The sequence below is a fragment of the Herpailurus yagouaroundi genome, unplaced genomic scaffold (genome assembly GCF_014898765.1).
Source record: "Herpailurus yagouaroundi ecotype Mexico unplaced genomic scaffold, PumYag 166, whole genome shotgun sequence".
NCBI classification, from domain to species: domain Eukaryota; kingdom Metazoa; phylum Chordata; class Mammalia; order Carnivora; family Felidae; genus Herpailurus; species Herpailurus yagouaroundi.
This window is the reverse complement of record NW_024412407.1, coordinates 17998562-18018801: the sequence shown is the minus strand read 5'-3', so window position 1 is coordinate 18018801 and position 20240 is coordinate 17998562. Positions and strand designations below refer to the sequence as shown.

The 20240-nt window shown below is 37.9% G+C and overlaps 1 protein-coding gene across 7 annotated transcripts in view; it reads right to left on the bottom strand.

Moving 5' to 3' along the window:
- DENND5B (DENN domain containing 5B) overlaps window positions 1–20240 on the bottom strand; it is a 196824-nt gene that overhangs the window by 102779 nt on the left and 73805 nt on the right. For all 7 annotated transcript variants that reach the window (XM_040488503.1, XM_040488497.1, XM_040488500.1 and 4 more), the window contains 2 exons: window positions 18792–18901; window positions 7192–7858 (listed from right to left, as the gene is read on the bottom strand). In XM_040488503.1, coding sequence (XP_040344437.1) covers window positions 7192–7858; window positions 18792–18901 — 777 coding nt within the window. The remainder of the gene's footprint in view (window positions 1–7191; window positions 7859–18791; window positions 18902–20240) is intronic.

The window sequence follows — 20240 nt, the reverse complement described above, 5'->3', positions numbered from 1 at the left end:
AAATCTTCCAGAAAAAAAGAGAACACTTTCCAACTCAATGTATAATAGAATAGCCTGAATACCAAAAACCAGATAAAACAGTACAAGAAATTAACATTATAAGTCATATCATTAAAAAACATAGATGTAGGGGCGCCTGGGTGGCACAGTTGGTTAAGCGTCCGACTTCAGCCAGGTCACGATCTCGCGGTCCGTGAGTCTGAGCCCCGCGTCAGGCTCTGGGCTGATGGCTCAGAGCCTGGAGCCTGTTTCCGATTCTGTGTCTCCCTCTCTCTCTGCCCCTCCCACGTTCATGCTCTGTCTCTCTCTGTCCCAAAAATAAATAAATGTTGAAAAAAAACATAGATGTAAAAATTCTAATAAAAATATTAGCCAACTAAATCAAGCTCTATATTAAAAAAGCAATAGTAGGGGCGCCTGGGTGGCGTGGTCGGTTAAGCGTCCGACTTCAGACAGGTCACGATCTCGCGGTCTGTGAGTTCGAGCCCCGCATCGGGCTCTGGGCTGATGGCTCGGAGCCTGGAGCCTGTTTCCGATTCTGTGTCTCCCTCTCTCTCTGCCCCCCCCTCGTTCATGCTCTGTCTCTCTCTGTCCCAAAAATAAATAAATGTTGAAAAAAAACATAGATGTAAAAATTCTAATAAAAATAATAGCCAACTAAATCAAGCTCTATATTAAAAAAGCAATAGTAGGGGCGCCTGGGTGGCGCGGTCGGTTAAGCATCCGACTTCAGACAGGTCACGATCTCGCGGTCTGTGAGTTCGAGCCCCGCATCGGGCTCTGGGCTGATGGCTCAGAGCCTGGAGCCTGTTTCTGATTCTGTGTCTCCCTCTCTCTCTCTGCCCCTCCCCTGTTCATGCTCTGTCTCTCTCTGTCCCAAAAATAAATAAACGTTGAAAAAAAAAATTAAAAAAAAAAAAAAAGCAATAGTCTATCATGACCAAGTAAGGTTTAACTCAGGAATACAGGGGTGGATTTTTCCTCTTATTGAGTGATCAAAAGGATAAAAACATGATCATCTTTCTTGATGCAGAAAGAGCAGTCAATAAAATACAAGATGAATTCATGATTCTTAAAAACTTGAACTAGAAATAAAAGGGAACTTCTTTAACCTGGTACAAGGTAGTTACCAAAAACACTACAGCAAATGGTACACTTAATAGCAAAACATTAAAATCATTCTTCTTAAAATCAGGAAAAAGACAAGGATGTCTGCTACTATTAATTCTATTCTATATTATACTTGAGAGCCTAGTGTAGAAAGACAAGAAAAATAAGTAAAAATGAGAAATACTGGAATAGAAGAAACAAAACTGTCATTATTTGCTATTATCTACTGTTGTAAAACTTTACTACTGGAAGACATTAAACAAGACCCTTAGAAATGGAGAGAGATTACATTTTTATGGAAAGGGAAACTTAAATTGTAAGTATATCACTGTCTCAAATTGGATTCAATGCACTTTCAATAAAAATAGGGAGTGAGCATTATCTGTAACACAGCATTATCTATGTTAGAAAGCTCTAATGATGGTGCGACTTCAAAAGATTAATGATTTTGAAAGCTCTTATTGAGCTAAGTGCTAAAATGATGTCACTATTTTGTATTATAATGTACATATACACACATGAAAAAAATGTATATTGAATAAATTAGTCTATTTCTTGGGGAAAAAATAAGGTAGTGAGGGAACTGTCCTACCAGATACCAAGACGTACTTTAAAGCTATAGCAATTTTTTTTTTCTTTTAGGTAGGCTTCATGCCCAGCATGGAGCTCAACGTGGGGCTTAAACTCATGACACTGAGATCAAGAGCTGAGCTGAGATCAAGAGTAGGATGCTTAACTGACTAAGCCACCCAGGCACCCCGCTGCAGTAATTTAATTTAGTACAGGGACAGAAAGATTGGCAGAATAAACTAAAATACACCAGATAAACCCTCACATACAGGAACTTATACATGATAGAAGTGGCACTCCTACTCACAGGAAAAAACAATGGTCTATTCAAGAAATAGAACTGGGATAACTAGTTATAAATATTTCTAAAATATTAAGTTTGATCTCTTCCTTAAAACAAACACAAATTAATTTCTTATAGAGTAAGGTCTTTAATGCTAAATACAACTTCAAAATATTTAGAAAAAAATATAGTCTGTTTTATGATCTCAGACTAAAGCATTTCTTAAATAGAAAAGAAAGGTAAGTTATAAATTAAAATGTTGGTAAATTTGAATTTATGAATATTATGAGTATCTTAATTCATCAAAGACCCCTAAAAGAAAATTAAGAGCCACATGTTGAATGGAGGTATGTGCTACACATATAATATACAAAGGATTAATTTCTTGAATATCCAACAAAACATCAGCAAGAAAAAGTCCTGTTTTTTAAAAAAATTTTTAGTGTTTGTTTTTGAGACAGAGAGAGACACAGAATGAGAGCGGGGGAAGGGCAGAGAGAGAGGGAGAAACAGAATCTGAAGCACACTCCAGGCTCTGAGCTGTCAGCACAGATGCAGGGCTCAAACTCAGACTGAGAGATCATGACCTGAACCGAAGTTGGATGCTTAACCAACTATGCCACCCAGGTGTCCCAGTCCTTTTATTTTTTTTTTAAAGTTTATTTATTTTGAGAGAGAGCAAGCATGCACAAACAGGGGAGGGGTAGAGAGAGAGAATGTCCGCACTGTCAGTACAGAGCCTGATGAGGGTCTAGGACTCACAAACCCTGAGATCATAACCTGACCTGAAATCAAGAGTTGGAAGCTTAACTGAGCCACCCAGGTGCCACAAGAAAAAGTCTTAATATTAAGATTCTATTTATCACAAAATAAAGCTAATATAAAGACATTGTCCAAAGTTAGTCAAATTCTACTGTTTTTAGGGGCACCTGGTTGGCTCAGTCAGTGGAGAGTCTGACTTTAGCTCAGGTCATGATCTCAGAGTTCTTGAGTTTGAGCCTTGAGTCGGGCTCTGTGCTGACAGCTCAGAGCTTGGAGCCTGCTTCAGGTTCTGTGTGTCCCTCTTTCTCTCTCACAAATAAACAAACATAAAAAAATAAAATAAAACAACTCTACTGCTTTTAGGATATAACTCATGGAATCCTACTGTCTGCCATCAAAATTCCAAGTTTACTTGTATGATTTAAAAACTCTATAACCCATAAGCTATGATGTTCAGTTGAGCATGAGTAGCAATTTGTGATTAGAAGGCTCCCATCTTTTTCAAGAAAACTTTTAAGTGGCTTTTACTTTCTGACAAGGTTAATTCATGCACAACTTACAAGAGAGAGGGGAAGAAAGGAGGGGAGAGAGGCACTGTGAAGGCATACAAGCTGGCATGTCAGTCTAGTGTGAGCTGTGAGTAACTGCTTATTTCCATTGTAAGGAGTCAAAGAAGGTAAGCAAGGCCTCCAAATGTTCCTGAGACTTTAATTATTGGTATCAAAAATTAGACACTAGTGTTTAAGTTCCCCTATCGTTTATTCCTCCACTATGCCTTTCTTTTTTTTTAGATAGAAGAGAGAGTATGTGCATATATTTGCTCAAGCTGGAGAGAGAAGGAGGGAGGAAGGTGGGAGGGGGAGAAAGGGGAAGAGGGAGGGAGGGGGAGAGACAGAGAGAGAGAGAGAGAGAGAATGAATGAATGAACGAATGAATATCTTAAGCAGGTTCCACGTTCAGTGTGGAGCCTGAAGAAGGGCTCAATCCCACAATCTTCGGATCTTGGAATCATGACCTGAGCCTAAATCAAGAGTCACTCAACCAACTGAGCCACCCAGGTACCCCTCTTCCACTAGTCCTTTGTAAAGAAGATTATACTCCAATCTTCCCACTGTCCTGTTTCAGGTATTTTCAGGGTACAGAAAAAAGTGATATTCTCTGATTTGGGGTCCTAGAAAAGAGCCTCCATCTCCTGGGTACATTCTCTACTTAAAATTTCTAGCTAGTTACCACCACAAAGGGAGTGTGATACATACACTCTCTAAATAGCAGATTGAATCTGTTTAAATGGGCTATGGATCAGAATTTCAAATGAGTCTAGAAGGACAGTTTCATCACTAAAATCCATCTACTCTGATTCACTTTGGGTTTTCTTGGTAATTGTTTAGCACTTGCAATGTTTTTAAATTTTATGGCATAGCTTTATCAGTGAATAAGAAATGAAGTATTAGATGTTATTAAAAGCCTCTCAACACAGGAAAAATGAAGGAGGGCACCAGAGTACAAATCAACATAATGACTCTTTTATTTCATTCATTTAAATGAAATCTCTTTCTCTAATGGGAGAGACACTGTCAATGTTAAAATGTGTATTTACACAGAGCTTTCATTCTATGCTGTACAGTTATTTAGCATGATACCTTAATAATAGATTGGCAGAGTGAGTTAATAATTTAAAAATAAATATTGAGGCAGATAAGGAAAGGTTAAGTGCAGGCCCAATACAGTTAACATGGTGGTTAAGTATTTGGAGAAAGACAGATCTAAGCCCCATTCTTAGTTCTACCACATTACCTAATAGCTATGTGATCTTAGGAAGAATACTTAGCTTCCCTGAGCCTCAACTTCCCTTTGATAAAACATAGATAAGAACAGTAACTCACTGTTGAAGAGAGAAAAAAATAAGCTAAAACATACAAGGCATTTTTATAGCATAATTCCTAACACAATGATTTCAATGAATGGTTATAAAATTACTGTGTAAGATTTCCTTTTTATGACACTTAAAATGTACACACACACGTACTCATTTAGAGACAGAGAGAGTCCTACAATCTAGGGATTCATCTATTGTTCTCAGCATAAAACCAAATTACCAAAAAAACCCCAAAAAACAAAAAACTTCCAAAAAACCTCACAAAAAACAAAAAGCACTTCATTTAATACAAAAACATGCTCATAGATACTCATGCTTCTTCATCTGAAACTGAACTAAAGTGGTAGATATTAATCAACTATAACTTTTTAACAGCTTCCATGAACCAGCTGGCATAAGCTAATCAAACAGCAGAAAGATGAGAGCTCAGGACAGACCACATGCCGTGAGACATAGAGTGCTTCTTAAAAGAGGAAGTGTGGTAATGAAAGGGTTTTTTCCTTAAAAAAAAAAAAAAAAAAAAGGCCCTAACATTCAGGATAAGAGAACATTTATTAGGTTCTCAACACTGAAACAAATACCCTATTTAATTTAACAAAGCTATACTTTAAATGCAATAATATGCTGACCCACACAACTGAAAATATGCATAATTTATAGAGGATTGTGTAGGACTAATAAAACTAATAATAATTACAATAATATCAGCTATCATTTAGTGCCAATTATGCCCCAACTATTGTGTACAGATTTTATTTAACCTTCATAATAAATCAGTGAGAGACAAGGAAAAAAACCCCGTTATCTCCATAAAGATGAATTAACTGATACTCGGGAAGATTACATAACTTGTCTATGGTTACAGTTGGTACGTGACAGAGAATAGAGTTGAACCTGTGATCGCTATGATTTCAAAAACCAATATTCTGTCTGGCCCAAACTACTTCCCTAGGCAGAACTAAAACTGAACTAAATGACCTTGAAGATCCCTCGCCAATCTAAGATCTAAGTTCTTTTTTTGCACAGGGTAATACACCTGAGAGAATCAAGCTCCAAGCCCCTGCCTCTTCCAACAACTCTCTAACCCTAACCCTGCTCAGGGTAAAAAGCAAGAGAGGAAGAAAGAGAAAGGGAGGGAGAATTACTTAATGTTTCACATTTTAGATACAAACAAGTGATCTACAGGTAATGATGAACCCTAAGAAAGTAAGAGCAAGAGGAAAGGAGAGTTTAGATTGGTCATGAGAGAACTTCCTGACAACAAAAACTGAGACATCAGAACACATTATCAAAGAACATTATGTAGGATAAACTGAAGAAAATACAACCTCGTGAAGGGCTGTCAACACACAAATAGTGTCAACATACACACAAGATGGGGAAGTACAAATATAGCCTACTTGGCTCAGGCTCACTTATAATTTAAAATAGAAAGGAAAAAAAGGAAAGTGGTAAAATAAGCTTGACGGCAGCAGTCAGGAGACTGCACTACAATCCTGCTAGCTTAAATACAAGTTAGCAAAAAGCTAACCCAAGTATTTGTGCCACATTTTTCAAAGGACCCATCAATGCACAGCAACCATTTTATATTTTCCTTCAATTCACATATCCATTAAGACAAAGCATCTCTATTTCTTCTGCAAAATCATGTTCAGGTTGGAACCAGTATTCTAGGCTCAACATCATAAATGCACTCATAAAAATAAAACTCAAATTTTGTTAGTTCCTAAGTATGTGCTGGGAGAACTCTGAATAAAAAACATCACAAAGGTCACTTCCTTCTGGAATTAAAAGCAAAACAAAACACGGGGCACTGGGATGGCTCAATCGGTTGAGTGTCCGACTCCGGCTCAGGTCATGATCTTGCAGTCTGTGAGTTCGAGCCCCACGTCGGGCTCTGTGCTAACAGCTCAGAGCCTGGACCCTGCTTCAGATTCCGTGTCTCCCTCTCTTTCTGCTCCTCCCCACTCTCACTCTGTCGCTCTCAAAAATAAACATTAAAAAAATTTTTTTAGATACTAAAAAAAAAAAGCAAAATGAAACAAAAAAACTCCACATAACTCTGGTGAAACTCTTAGCCCCAAGAGAGTCACATCCAGTGACATCTCCCACAGGGAAAGATCCAAAGTTGACTGCCTTAGGAAGCTGCAGTCAACAATTTCATTTATCCCTTTCCAACGTCGACTGAGTTTTTATGTGAACCTTTACCAACCTGCAGAAAATAAGATGTCTACATGTTCCTGGTATTAACATCATTCTCTCACTTTCATTATGAAAAGAAATGTTTCTTTTATGATGATGATGCATTATCTGGAAGAAAGGGCCTATTTCCATTAAAAAATAATACACTTAAGTCAGCCAGATTAATGCTTTTGTATTCTTTCCTGTTTTTCTCCACGGTCCACTGACACCTCAAAGAGAAGTAACATCTTAGCCTCTGGTCCCACCTATACCTGCTTCTTTCACACAAAACAGAAGACTTCTGACCATTAAGTGTGTGGTTCTAGTAATCTACCCAATGGAAATGCAGTAGTTGGGAAGAGCGTAAGTATTTTGGGGGGGAGAGACTTAAAATCCAGGGAAGACCTACCTTGTGAGTAGAGAAGAATCTGCATCTCTAAAAGAACACAGGTAAACACCTGCACCAGGTTCTCTAATCCCAGAAGCTCGAAGGCCTCTCGAAGAGGGTAATCGGAGAGGGGGAGTTCATTGGGCCCAGGTCTCTGGCAGATGACAGGTTCATAAACACCATAAAATTTCAGTGATCTCCCCGGAGGTGGAAGGGGTACTTCATAAAGAATGTTATGGATGTAGCTCTCAAGCGGCAAGGGTGGCGGCTGCTGTGAGGTAACTGCCTTGTAAAGCTGGATGAGGAATTTTTTGCAGGCCTGCATGAAAGGCAGTGGTGTGATCAAACATATACTTTTTGAAACATACAGGGTGTCTCTGCTGATGTCATAGGAGTTGTAGCGCTGGAGTTTCAAAAGGGAAGTTGTATCTCCTTCGTCAGTACTGCTTGCCAGCGAATCCATGCTGCAGGAGGATGAGGCATACACGCTGCTATAATGCTCTGCGTTGTGCATCTGGTAGAGAGTCTGCATTGCTGTGCAGATCTGCTTACTGGTAACTTCTTCATAAAAAGTGAGAACAAAACCATAGGTACGAGAACCATCTTCCCGGGTAATTATAAATGAGTGGAACTGAGGGTCTTTATTATCAGTTTGAGTTCTGAAAGACAGCCCTTTAGGCATGCACAACTGTGGAGGAAGGGGAAAAAGCATCAGAATGCAGTACACAAAGAACTTCAAACCAGAAAAAAATGTTCGTTGTTTTTAACATAACAGGACTCAAAAGGACACAGGTTTTATCCGGATTTAATATTATTAGCAGCAGTCTTAAATTAGAAATACATTGTAAGTTCCTCATTCACACATAGATAAAATTATTTTTAAAAGAAATATATACACAAGGAAAAACATCTTTGCTGTGTATTACATGCAGGATGTTTCACTAAGAATGAGAAGATCTTTGACTTACTCCCAGTAAACCTCTTACCCAATCTTATCCAAGCCTGTGACCTTCAGCACAGCATGTGACTCTTCTGAGCCTCACTTTCTTTATCTACAACATTTGCTAACCAATTCCTTGAAGACAAAATATTCAAAGGTATTCAAAGACAATATTCAGAGGTATTCAAAATATTCAAAGACAAAATATTTAAATTCAAATATTTAAAAATATTTAAGTACTATGCTCCATTGTGGGAGCCACACCACACTAAGGGAGCTCTGCCCACTCATCCTGCCAATGCAGGCTAGTTCAGATTTTGTGTTTGGGTGGTCTTGCCGAGTGCTTTCTGCTGTCTCCCTGAGACCTCCAGCTGCACCATTCTCTCCTAAAGTCTCCATCTGTGCCTCCCCATCTCCGCTTCCAGCTATTTTGGGGTCTGGGTTTTAGTTCCTTTCTGATTACCTTTTGGTTTCTCATTCTCATTGCACTGGGATGGATTCCGTGAGGGGAGCCTGGTAGTTCTGCCAACCTGTCAGAGCCTTCACCCTTTTCCTGCTCAGCCTTGTGCACTCAGCACCTACTTTTGTGCATAGGCGGCATTTGCTGACATTGGTCCCTGAGACTAGTAACACAAAAAAGACCTGGGGACCCAGTCTGTGCCAAGTTAGAACACGCTGCCAGGCTCTATACCACAATTCAAGGACAAGGCATTTAACAATAAAAATTTGGAATAAACAGTTTCATGATGAAGTAAACACACACACACAAAAATACTTAAGTACTATTTTTGGAGTAATGATGGTAATGTTTCAGACGAATAGAGAAGTAGGTGAAATCTCATTTGATAAATTTAAAAAAAAGTTAAACAGAAGAATAAAAATAATAGTATCATTTTCACTACTGTGAACAACAGGATACTTGATCTTAGAAACTTTAAAAATAGAATGATTTTTTGATTTACTGAAGCAGAAGGTAGAAAAAAAGACATTTTAGATTTGTTCCAGTAGATATTACACTTTCGGTTGGTAACTACTCAGGACTGAGCCAAACCTGGGAACAAAATTACATGAAGAATTAAAGATGCCATATTTAAGATTCTTAAAATGCAATTCTAATTGATTCGTTAAAACATTTTAAATAAAAGAAATAAAACCTTATGGAAAATTTGAAATATACTAAGCAAAAAAACTTGTAATTTAACTACCCTAACTTAATGATCATTATTAATTTTTACGTATTCCTTTCTATTTTTGTATTGCAATATGCTTTCTGCATAGAAATAATTTTACCAGTTATTACATTACATTTTTCTTTTTCAGATTTAACAACTGATCTGGCATAAAATTTAGAAGTTCTCCCCACATTACTAAGAAAATGCAATTCACCTTAAAAGTTACATGTCCTTCATTCAAGCTGTCAACAAACACTTATTAAGTGCCTTTATGAGCCAGGCGCTGTGATGGTGATACACTGGTGAGAAAGACATGCTCCTGCTCCTACACAGCTTCCAGTCCAATAAGGACAACATACGACTTAAAAATCATAAACTGTAAAGTATGACAAGTACTACGATAGGGTAAATACAGACTGCCACGAAAACAACATCACAGGAGGACATTACGAGGAGATTAGAAAAGGAGCTACCAGATAAAAATAAAGGCGGTCCAGGGGAAAGGGTGGCTCAGTCGGTTAAGTGTTCAACTTCAGCTCAGGTCACGATCTCATACTTGGTGGGTTCAAGCCTCACATCGGGCTCTGCACTGACAGGGTTCTGTTCTGAAAGCTCAGAGCCTAGAGTCTGCTTCAGATTCTGTGTCTCCATCTCTCTCTGCCCCTCTCCCATTCCTCTCTCTCAAAAAATCAAAAAACATAAAAGAAAAACTTAAAAAAAAATAAAAGAGGTCCAAGTGGAAACATGAGGATGAGTATATATGTTAGTGAGATGAAGAGAAGGCAGAAAGGACATGTGTACAAGAAACCCAGAAGATAGAACACGAGGGTTTGAGGAACTGACACATGTTTTTTTGTGGGTGGGGAACAGAATGCAAGATTGGGGGAAGTGAGAGAGAACACAAGAGAAATAATTAGAGGTTAGATCGTGAAGGGAGTTGGTGAGTCATATTAGAAGTCTGAAGAGGAGGGGCACCTGGGTGGCTCAGTCGGTTGAGCGTCAGACTCTTGATTTTGGCTCAGGTCATGCTCTCACTCTTTGTTGAGATCGAGCCCCGTGTTGGGCTCTGCGCTGGCAGCGTGGAGCCTGCCTGGGATATTCCTCCCCCCTCTCTCCCCACTCTCCCCCTTTCTCCCTCTTTCCCTCTCTCTCTCTCCCTCCAGTGCGTACAAATACGTTGCACATGCACTCTCTCCCTCAAAATAAATAAACATTAAAAAAAAAAGTCTGAAGTGGACCATGGAAAGCCTCTGAAGGGTTTTCAGGAGGAGGGGGACAGAATTAGATGTGTGTCTTAGCATGCCAATCTTCCTACACTGAAGGCCCGTGGTTTTCAAAGAGGTTCCAAGGAGGCAGCAGGAATGCCTCAGGGCCTTACAGTCACTGACTTCTCTCCTCCTCTTCCACTCCATTATCCAATCCATCAACAAAGACCATTGGTTTTACCTTCAAAAATATATTCAGAAACAAATTACTTCTTTCTACCTTTATTCTTATCACTCTCAGTTAAGCCATCTTCTTCTCTTGCCTAGATGACTATTTAATATTCTGCTCAACAGTATCCCCGCTTTTGCCCTTGTCCCCCATAATTTATTCCCCATAGAGTAGCCAAAGTGATCCTTAAAAAGTAGAAGTTAGATCTTGTCACTCTTCTCAGAACCTCCAGTGGCCTCTTATCTCACTAAAAGCTGAAATCTTTACAACAGAAGTCCCCTATAAGGCCCTACATGAACCTGGCACGGGCAACTTCTCTGCCTTCATTTTCCACTACTCTTAGCTCACCTACTCTGCTCCAGCAACACTGGCCACATTGTCTTCTGTGGAAAACACCTAGCAGGAGTAGGTACTTGCCAAAATTGGCTGTTCCTTCCGGCTGGAGCTATCTTCTCCTAAGTTTCCACCTGATTCATTCCCTGTGGCAGACTGTATTTTCTACAAATGACTCCAACAATATTTCTAGTTCTACAAGCTGTTCCAGAAACTTGCCACTCTCCCATTAAGAGCATGGGTGGCTGAAAATGCCTACACCAGGGACCAGAAAACTTGCTCTGTAAAAAAACGCCAAATAATATTTTAGGCTCTGTAGGCCTTATAGTCTTTTTCACAACTATGCAGCATTATCATTGTGGTGTAAAAGCAGCCACTGACAATACATAAAGGAATGAGCATTATTTTGTTCCAATAAAACTAACTTTATAAATAGGTAGCCACTTAGATTTGGCCCAAGGGCCACAGTTTGCCCACTCTGGCCTGTTCAAATAAAATGTAATGGAGGTGACAAGTGACAAACGAAGTGGCTTTTCAGGCTAGACTTAAAAAAGGCAATACAACTTCCATCCCTCTCTCTCTCTCTGGTCACACACACTAGGAAGCTCTGAGCCAACATATAAGAAATCTGACTAACCTGAAGCTGCCATGCTAGCGACCACAAGGAGAGATCACATAGAGAAAGAGGAGCCCCAGCTATATTCCTAGCACAGGAAACATACCTGTGAGTGAGTGAACCTTCAGATGATTCCAGTCTTCAGCCTTCAAACCACTCTGACACCCAGTAGAGCAGTGGGGTTACCTTGCTAAACCCTACCCAAATGGCAGATTTGTAAGCAAAGTAATGATTTTGTTGTTTTAAATCAAGAGTCAACAAATTACAGTTCTTAGGTCAAACCCAATCTGCCATCTGTTTTTATTTTTATTTTTATTTAAAAAAAAATTTTTTTTTCAACGTTTATTTATTTTTGGAACAGAGAGAGACAGAGCATGAACGGGGGAAGGGCAGAGAGAGAGGGAGACACAGAATCGGAAACAGGCTCCAGGCTCCGAGCCATCAGCCCAGAGCCTGACGCGGGGCTCGAACTCACGGACCGCGAGATTGTGACCTGGCTGAAGTCGGACGCTTAACCGACTGCGCCACCCAGGCGCCCCTGCCATCTGTTTTTATAAATAAAATATTTGGAACACAATAGTGCCCATCCATTGTCGGTGTCTGCTTTTGCATTTTAACAGCAAGGATGAGTAACTGACAGAAACTGTATGGCCTATAATGCCTCAACCATTTACTAACTGGCCCTTTAGGAAAAAAATTGCCAACCCATGTTTCTGGCCACTTCAGTAGTATTGGGATGGTCTGTTATACAGCAATAGATAATAGAAACCCTCTCTTACTTTCTTTGAGTCTCCACATAAACACTACCTTAAATTAGAAGCTTCCTTTACCATTCCGTAAGAAATAACTGTTTTCATCCTGTAAGTGCTATTAAAATGTCACTTTTCCTCTAAAACATCTTTAGTGAACGGGGAAGCAATTAAAGTCTTATACCGCTCTATACATATGTACATTGTACACTGACACACGTTACTAGTTTCTCTATTTTGTTTGGCTCTCTAGACTGCAATGACTCAAGGACTGGTACTGTATTTCAAGAACCGTAAACATACAAGAGTACCACACATAGAACAATATACTATTTGGGGCCATAAATGGTGATTGATAGTAAAGATAGAAAGCAAACACCATGAAGCTTAGCATTATTGGTCAGTGAAAAAGTCTTCTGTATCACTGAATATGGGACCTAGAAATAACTAGAGTAGCTTTACCTAATTATTTTTATAGATGTTGAAAATAATTAACTTACTATGTATATTTGGGTAGAAGAAGATAAAGAGTCAGGTAAAACACACAAACACCCAACTCTGCTAGAGGAAAAATTTGTTTATTCCTAATCTTGGGAATAGTTGTGTATGGAAAGGTCATGTCAGGACCTTTTCATAATTATGTCTTCACATTCAAACTGCTTCCATTGTACAAGATGAGACCCTCTGTTGATATTGTGAATAAAAACTCATCTGACACATTTATTATAGTCAATAAAGATTACAGAAAGGATGATGTGAATCCTTCTTGCTCCAGGCTTTGCTCAAATTTCTTTAGCATGGTGCATGACATACATGTATTTGTTAAATGAATAAAGGAACAAACAAATGGACAAGAAAACAAAAACAATAGCTAGCGGTACAGGACCAGATTTAGTTCCTCTCTTGATTAAGTGTAGAGTTCTCTTTTTACATGTAGTAGGCAATACAGAAACACAGTGACCTCCAAAGTCAAAATAAAGATTTAATTTAATTGATAGGCTTTCCTGACATCATAAACCATAAAATTATAGCTCAAACTGTTTTGGAACAGCTACCAAATATTCCCTTAAGGTTTTGTAGCTTTCTTGAGCATGCATTCAAACATTTACAGGAAAAGCTTGCCAAAAGTTGTGCTCAAAGTAAAGAATGATTTTCTCTGCTACAGATAACAGATGTAAGAATTCTTAAATTCTCTTCTAAAATCAAAAAAAGTAAGAATTATATTTCTAATCTGGGAACCATGACTTGGAAAATGCTATTGCTTTTTCATTTTTAAAAGTGAGAATTCTTGTATGAATTGTCAGGTTTACTCTTCAGAAAACCTGAGATATAAATCAAGATTTGCTCACTATGGCATTCAACAATCTCTTGTTATCTCTACTATTGCCATATACTAACATTATTGCTTCTCCACCTCACTCTCCCACAATAAAACAACTAAATATTCAGGGTTGTCATTGTTTACCAGATTGTACTGGTAATCAGATTACTTTAGCCAAAGTGGGCTCACAATGCTGGGCAACTCTCCTAGTTGATGTCACTACATGTCCTTATCTCTCTGCACTATTTCAGGCAGGCTAGAATTTTAACAATTCCTTTTTTCATTTTCTATAGTTCTATCACTTCCATGCCCTCTCTTATTACACAAATAAAAGACAAATTATTCAGAATTGGTCCATTTGCCTTTCCTTTCTTCCTACCTTTGTTCCCTCTCTCCCTCCTTTTCCCTTTAATAAACATTTATTTTATGTCATATATTACATTATATCTTGGTAATTCAAAAGACAAATATGAAAATAGTATTTTCAGGAAGTTTACAGTCTGGTAAGAAAGACACACACACAAACCAATGGTTACAAAATAATATGCTCAGTGCTGCTATGGAGTATGTTCAAGAAGTTATAGAAACAGAGAAGAGAGAGTACCTAACTACTCCTAGTTAAGATGACTTTGCAGTGGAGGTAACACCTGAACAGACAAAGACAGGGAAGGGAAGTATTGTGAGTAAGCCAACATTCCTTCATTTATTCAATGATTTCAGCCTCTACTATGTGTAAAACTAGGGACAGAGCAATGAGTAAGAAACAGTGTGCCTGTCTTCCTGGGGCTTACATGATAGCAGGACCCACACAGCTGATAACTGGCTACATAATCAATTATTTAATTGCAACTGTGACAGATGCTACAAAAAGCTCCAAGGTGCTAAGAGAACCTGAAGGGAACTAACTGAAAGGTAGACAGAAGGGTGGTCAGGGAAAGCTTCTCTGAAAAAGGTGTGTTTAAAATGGAATCTGAAGGTTCAGTAAGAATTCACTAGAGGAAGGCGAAGTGAAGAGCCTTCCAGAGAGAAGAGGCAGCAAAAGCAGACGCTTTAGCGTGAAGAATGGAAAGGACAGGAGCAGCAGTCCATGTAAGAGAGCTTGGTGATTTGGACTAAGGTGGGTGTGTAGAAACAGAGAGAAGTAGGTAGGTAACTGATCGCACATGGGAGAGGGCAAGAAAGTGAGAACTTTCGAGGACAATCCAGATTTTTGGCTTAGGCAACTAGGTGAATGTACTAGGTGAATGGTTCACCGACCAAGGCTCATGGGAAGATCATGAATTCAGTTTTGGACATGTTGAGTTTGAGAAGCCAGTGAAATATTCTAGCTGCAAAGTTAAGGAAACAAGTGGGCTCCTCAGTAATGGCTGGATTAGAGCCCCATTCCTATAGTTTTCATTGTGAGACATAAACTTAAAACCTGGATGAATATTAAGGCCTACTTTCATTCTAATGTCAAATCTATTAATGTAACTGTTATCCACTTCAAATTCAAGTACTTTCTGAATTTATAAAAAGTATACACAGCTCTTTTTCCTTTGAATGTTGCAAGATGGGCACCTGAATAGGTTTTTTTCAGTCAACCCTTTACTTTTTTTTACTCTTTGCTTAACATTCCACCCTATCCTTCTTTGTCATCAAAGTAAACAGTAAATTGTAAACTTAGAGCTTTACAGATTATAAAGAGCTTTACAACAGTTATGACTTTTACTTACTTAAAATATCATATATCAGATGTTTCACTTAGTACTTCATAACTCGCTTAAAAATGCATTGACCATATTTTCTTCCTAATATTCCCTAGGTTCACTACATTCTTGAGGATAAGATCTACTGACCAGAATATTATATAAATAGCCATGGATGCCAATTTGCAGATTATCTCAAAGAGATCTTTAATGGGGGAAAGGGAGGCAGGGGAACTTCAGCTCCATTTGCATTGCTTTGCTTCATTTAAAAGAAGTACAGGAGCGCCTGGGTGGCTCAGTTACTTAAGCGTCCAACTCTTGGTTTCGGCTCAGGTCATGATCTCACAGTTCCTGAGTTTGAGTCCCACATTGGGCTCTGTGCTGATAGTGCAAAGTCTGCTTGGGATTCTCTCCCTCTCTTTCTGTCCCTCCCTCACTCACTCTGTCTCTCAAAAATAAATAAACTTAAAAAAGAGAGAAAAGTACAGCTCTGAAGCAAATTTGTCAATGTGGACATATGTGTTAGTTCTGGGGATATGACTGTTGTATTGTTCTGTCTAATGACACACCACCCCTCCTTTTTTTTTGTGAAAATCTCTGAATCAGGTACTAAAAGAGACATAAAAGCAATTAATTTAGAAACAATTTCACCTGTTATTTATACTTATTTTCTATTATATTTGCATGGCACTCATACACATGGAATTTTTTTTTTTTTATTTAACAAAGTTCATTGCTTTGGAATATTTAATTTCTGTGTGAAATTAATGATCCTTCCTCAATCCATCACTGTTGCTTGTTAAAGAAATGACTGATACTGCAGAAGGTGATGACTCACTAGAGTGGGATTTTGCTAAAGGCAAGAAGAAAGTTTTATATCCCTAGGTAGGAATAAATTATAGCTTCATACAATTGCACTTACTAATAAATCAGGAAATTAAGGGCAGTAAATCTATGACCCAAATGCAGACTAGTTTAATGGAATGCTTTTCAGAGATTTTCAAGGAATGCTAGCAAATCCTTTTAGATTTGCAGCAAAACCCAAAATGTTGTGTGGTGCTTAACCATCAAAATACAAGCCTATGTGTTTATTCTTCATAAGAAACTTTGGTTGCTTACATAAAAAATCTCAGAGGCAAGGGTAAAGAAAATATCAAAGACAGATTAAGGAAGCTGATCACTCTCTTAGAGATGAATGTTTTACAAACTGAGGCTAAAGCTATCATGGATATCTCACTATTAATGCATTCAAATGATTAACAGAAGAAAATATACCAAGTGTGGCATTTTGTTCCAAACAACTACGGATTCATATTGTAATAAGCACCTAGTTTTGGACACCATTCTAATTTATCACAGATTATACTTTGAAATACCTAAGAAGTCAAGTGTTGTGATCTATTTACATTCTTATCTAGGTTTCTATTACTTCATTTAGGCACTCTTTTCTTTAATACTTTCCTATTAATTTGCTGGCAGAGCAGCTGATAAGTTATTTTTTGTCACTGTTATTTGTTGACTGTTTTAGTCAGAGGCTTGCCTGTGCTCCTCCAGTGTCATAAATATAACAAAGAGTTGTGTTCTACTTAATATCTGTTGTGCTGTCTTTACCAAAGATGAGGTTAGGCCCCACAGTATTAATTTCCAGAAAAATGGTATCTCTGGTTATTTTGGTATTGACTAACAGTTTAGAGAAACAACTACACTGTGTTCTATGAAGAATCAATGTCAAAAGGCCAGTGCCTCAGGCATTTATACTTAGAAAAAGTACCATGCTACTCCCTCCTTGCAGCAAACTCAGACTGGAATGAAGTTACTGTGATACAGAAATACCACAAAAGGTCCAATGTGACCCATGCCATTTTGGCGCAGGTCAAAACTAAGTCACATCATTTTTCTTTGGGGGAGGCAGTAAGATGGGAAAAAAGTAAGCTAGAGAGTAAAAATGATCTGGATTTAGCCCTCTGAGACCCCCTGCAAAACTTTGGCTAAATCATCTCTGTAAAATATGATTAAGAACCCTCACTGGACGCATGTAAGCATGTATGTGAAAGTAACATACATGATCTTTTGACTCTATCTTTAAAATACTCAAAAAGAACTACACCTATCAGTGTCTCAGTCCACTGTTAATTATTTCTGTGCCTATTAGGCCTGATCTCTGATTTGCTCACTTTGGGGCACCCTGATTTTTATAATCACAGAGTTCTATTCATGGAAGCCCAAAATATTACCCAGGTTTCCAATCAGGGCCCTTCCTAAATGATCTGAAAACTATGACTCTAAGAATCTTTAAAGGGACTTGTAACTACCACTGGTAACTCATTGCATTAATTCAAATTCCTTAAAAAAATTCCTACTAATGCCTAAATGATGAAGTTACTTTCCCTCTTTACTTTGTGATTATGTTAAATTACAGGCCCATCATACAACAGTCCTTGAAATATCAAAAGTGTAATCATGTTCCTTCTATCAGGCTCCTCTCCAGGCAAACCAAGAAATATTATTGTTTATCAGAGCATCTATGTATTAATTAATACAAATCCACAAACAGCTTAATAGTAGGAAAATAAAACAGGCTTTGAGGGACATGTGCACCCCAATGTGTACAGCAGCATTATGTACAATAGCTAAATTATGGGAACAGTCCAAGTGTTCATCGACTGATGGATAAAGAAGAGGGTGGTATGTAAATACAATGGAATATTACTCACTCATAAAAAAGAATGAGATCTTGCCATTTGCAACAACCTGGATAGAGCTACAGAGTACTATGGTAAGTGAAATAAATCAGTCAAAGACAAATACCATATGATTTCTATTCATATGTGGAATTTACGAAACAAATGAGCAAAGGGGGAGAGAGGGAGAGAGAGAGGAAGACAGAGACAGAGACAGAGAGACAAACCAAGAAACAGACTCTTCACTACAGAGAACAAACTAATGGTTACCAGAAGGGAGGTGGCTGGGGGGATGGGTAAAATAGGTGATGGGGATAAAGGAGTTCACTTGTGATGAGCACCAGGTGATATATGGCAGTGTTGAATCACTATATTGTACACCTGAAACTAATATTATACTGTATGTTAACTAACTGGAATTTACATAAAAACTTAAAAAAAAAAAAGAAAATGAGCTTTGAGGGTCTGTTGTACACTCTTATTTGCTGTAGGGACTCTATGCAAGTTACTTAACTTTTTTGAGTTTCATTTTCCACGTCTATAAAATGAGGAAAATATTATCTGTCTTATATAGAATTGTTTATTTAAAACATTAAATGAAATAATGTTGACATTCAAAATACAGTCACTATTGTCATCTTAATAAAATAATATAAAGCTAAAGGTAAAAAAAAACAAACTACATACCATGTTCACTGCATCTTGATCGAAAGGATTCCATTCTATATTCTCAGGATAGTGGGCCAGAACTTTGGATTTGAATGTTCTTCTTAAAGGACTCTGGTCAAAATTTTCACCTACAACAAATAATTAATAATTAGTTATATCTAGAATTTTTTCAGAAGCATGCCAAAATTTTATTTTTACTTTGCAGATGTATTAACAGATGATGTTGAAATCTGATTCAATTTCTACCTCTAACAGTCTGAGTGGTAAAATTCTCAATGGATGACTGAAAAGGAACTGTTAATAAAAAGATCTGCATTTAAAACTTCAGAATCTGGGGGCGCCTGGGTGGCTCAGTCGGTTGAGCATCCAACTTGAGCTCACATAATTACCTCACCAACTGTGAGTTTGAGGCCCATGTCAGGCTCTGTGCTGACAGCTCAGAGCCTGGAGCCTGCTTCGGATTCTGTGTCTCCCTCTCTCTCTGCCCCTTCCCTGCTTGTGCTGTCTCTCTCTCTCTCTCTCTCTCTCTCTCTCTCTCTCTCTCTCTTAAAAATAAAATAAAAACATAAAATAATTTTTTTTTAAACTTCAGAATCTGAATTTCAATATCCTGGCTAGACAACGGTACTAAAAATCAAGATCTACTACAAATAAACTTTGCTGTAACCTAATTATTGTTCTTATTTCAATATGTGGTGATAACAAAAAAGTCTATTTAGGAACATTTAATTTACTAAAGAAACATCTTGAATTAAGCTAATCATACTTCTTCTGATCCTGAAATTTTATACACGAATGAATAGACACAATGCTGCAGTGCTCAAAGGAGGCAATTTTGCTTCAGCTTCCGCAGAAATCCCCAACAAATGTGACTGCATCCAGGCTTTTATAAGTAACAGAATTAACAGAATTAGAAACATCATCACTGAGTTGTCTAGTTCAGTAGACAGAACATATTAAACACACTAACCTCTGAAAAGAAACAAGCTATTCTAAGCCAAATGCATCACCTGTCAAAATTCTGGAAAGATAAAGGCAGGCTATACTTTGATTATTACATATGTATATATAAAAAACAAAACTCAATAATGAGTTGTCAAGCCCAGTTCTTTCTCTCCTTGACAAAATTATTTCCCATAAGACCTGTTTCCCCCAAACGCCTTAGTTCCATAAAATAAATTAATGTGGATGGCTCTTAAATTCTCAATGTCAAAAAGTTGAGACTGGAGAATTAGAAGACCTTAGAGTATCATTCTGTCTTCTGTGTTTTTTCTAAAGTTCTAATTAAATGCAAAACATGAAGTACCAGTATTTGTACAAGTAAAAATAACAAGTAATTTATAAATCATAATGGGGCATCTAGGTAGACTCAGTTTCCATTGTGGGTAAAAATTATGAAAAGATGGATAGTAAAACACCTTTTAGTGCAAAACTTAACGGATCACAGAAGGAGGGAAAAGTCACACT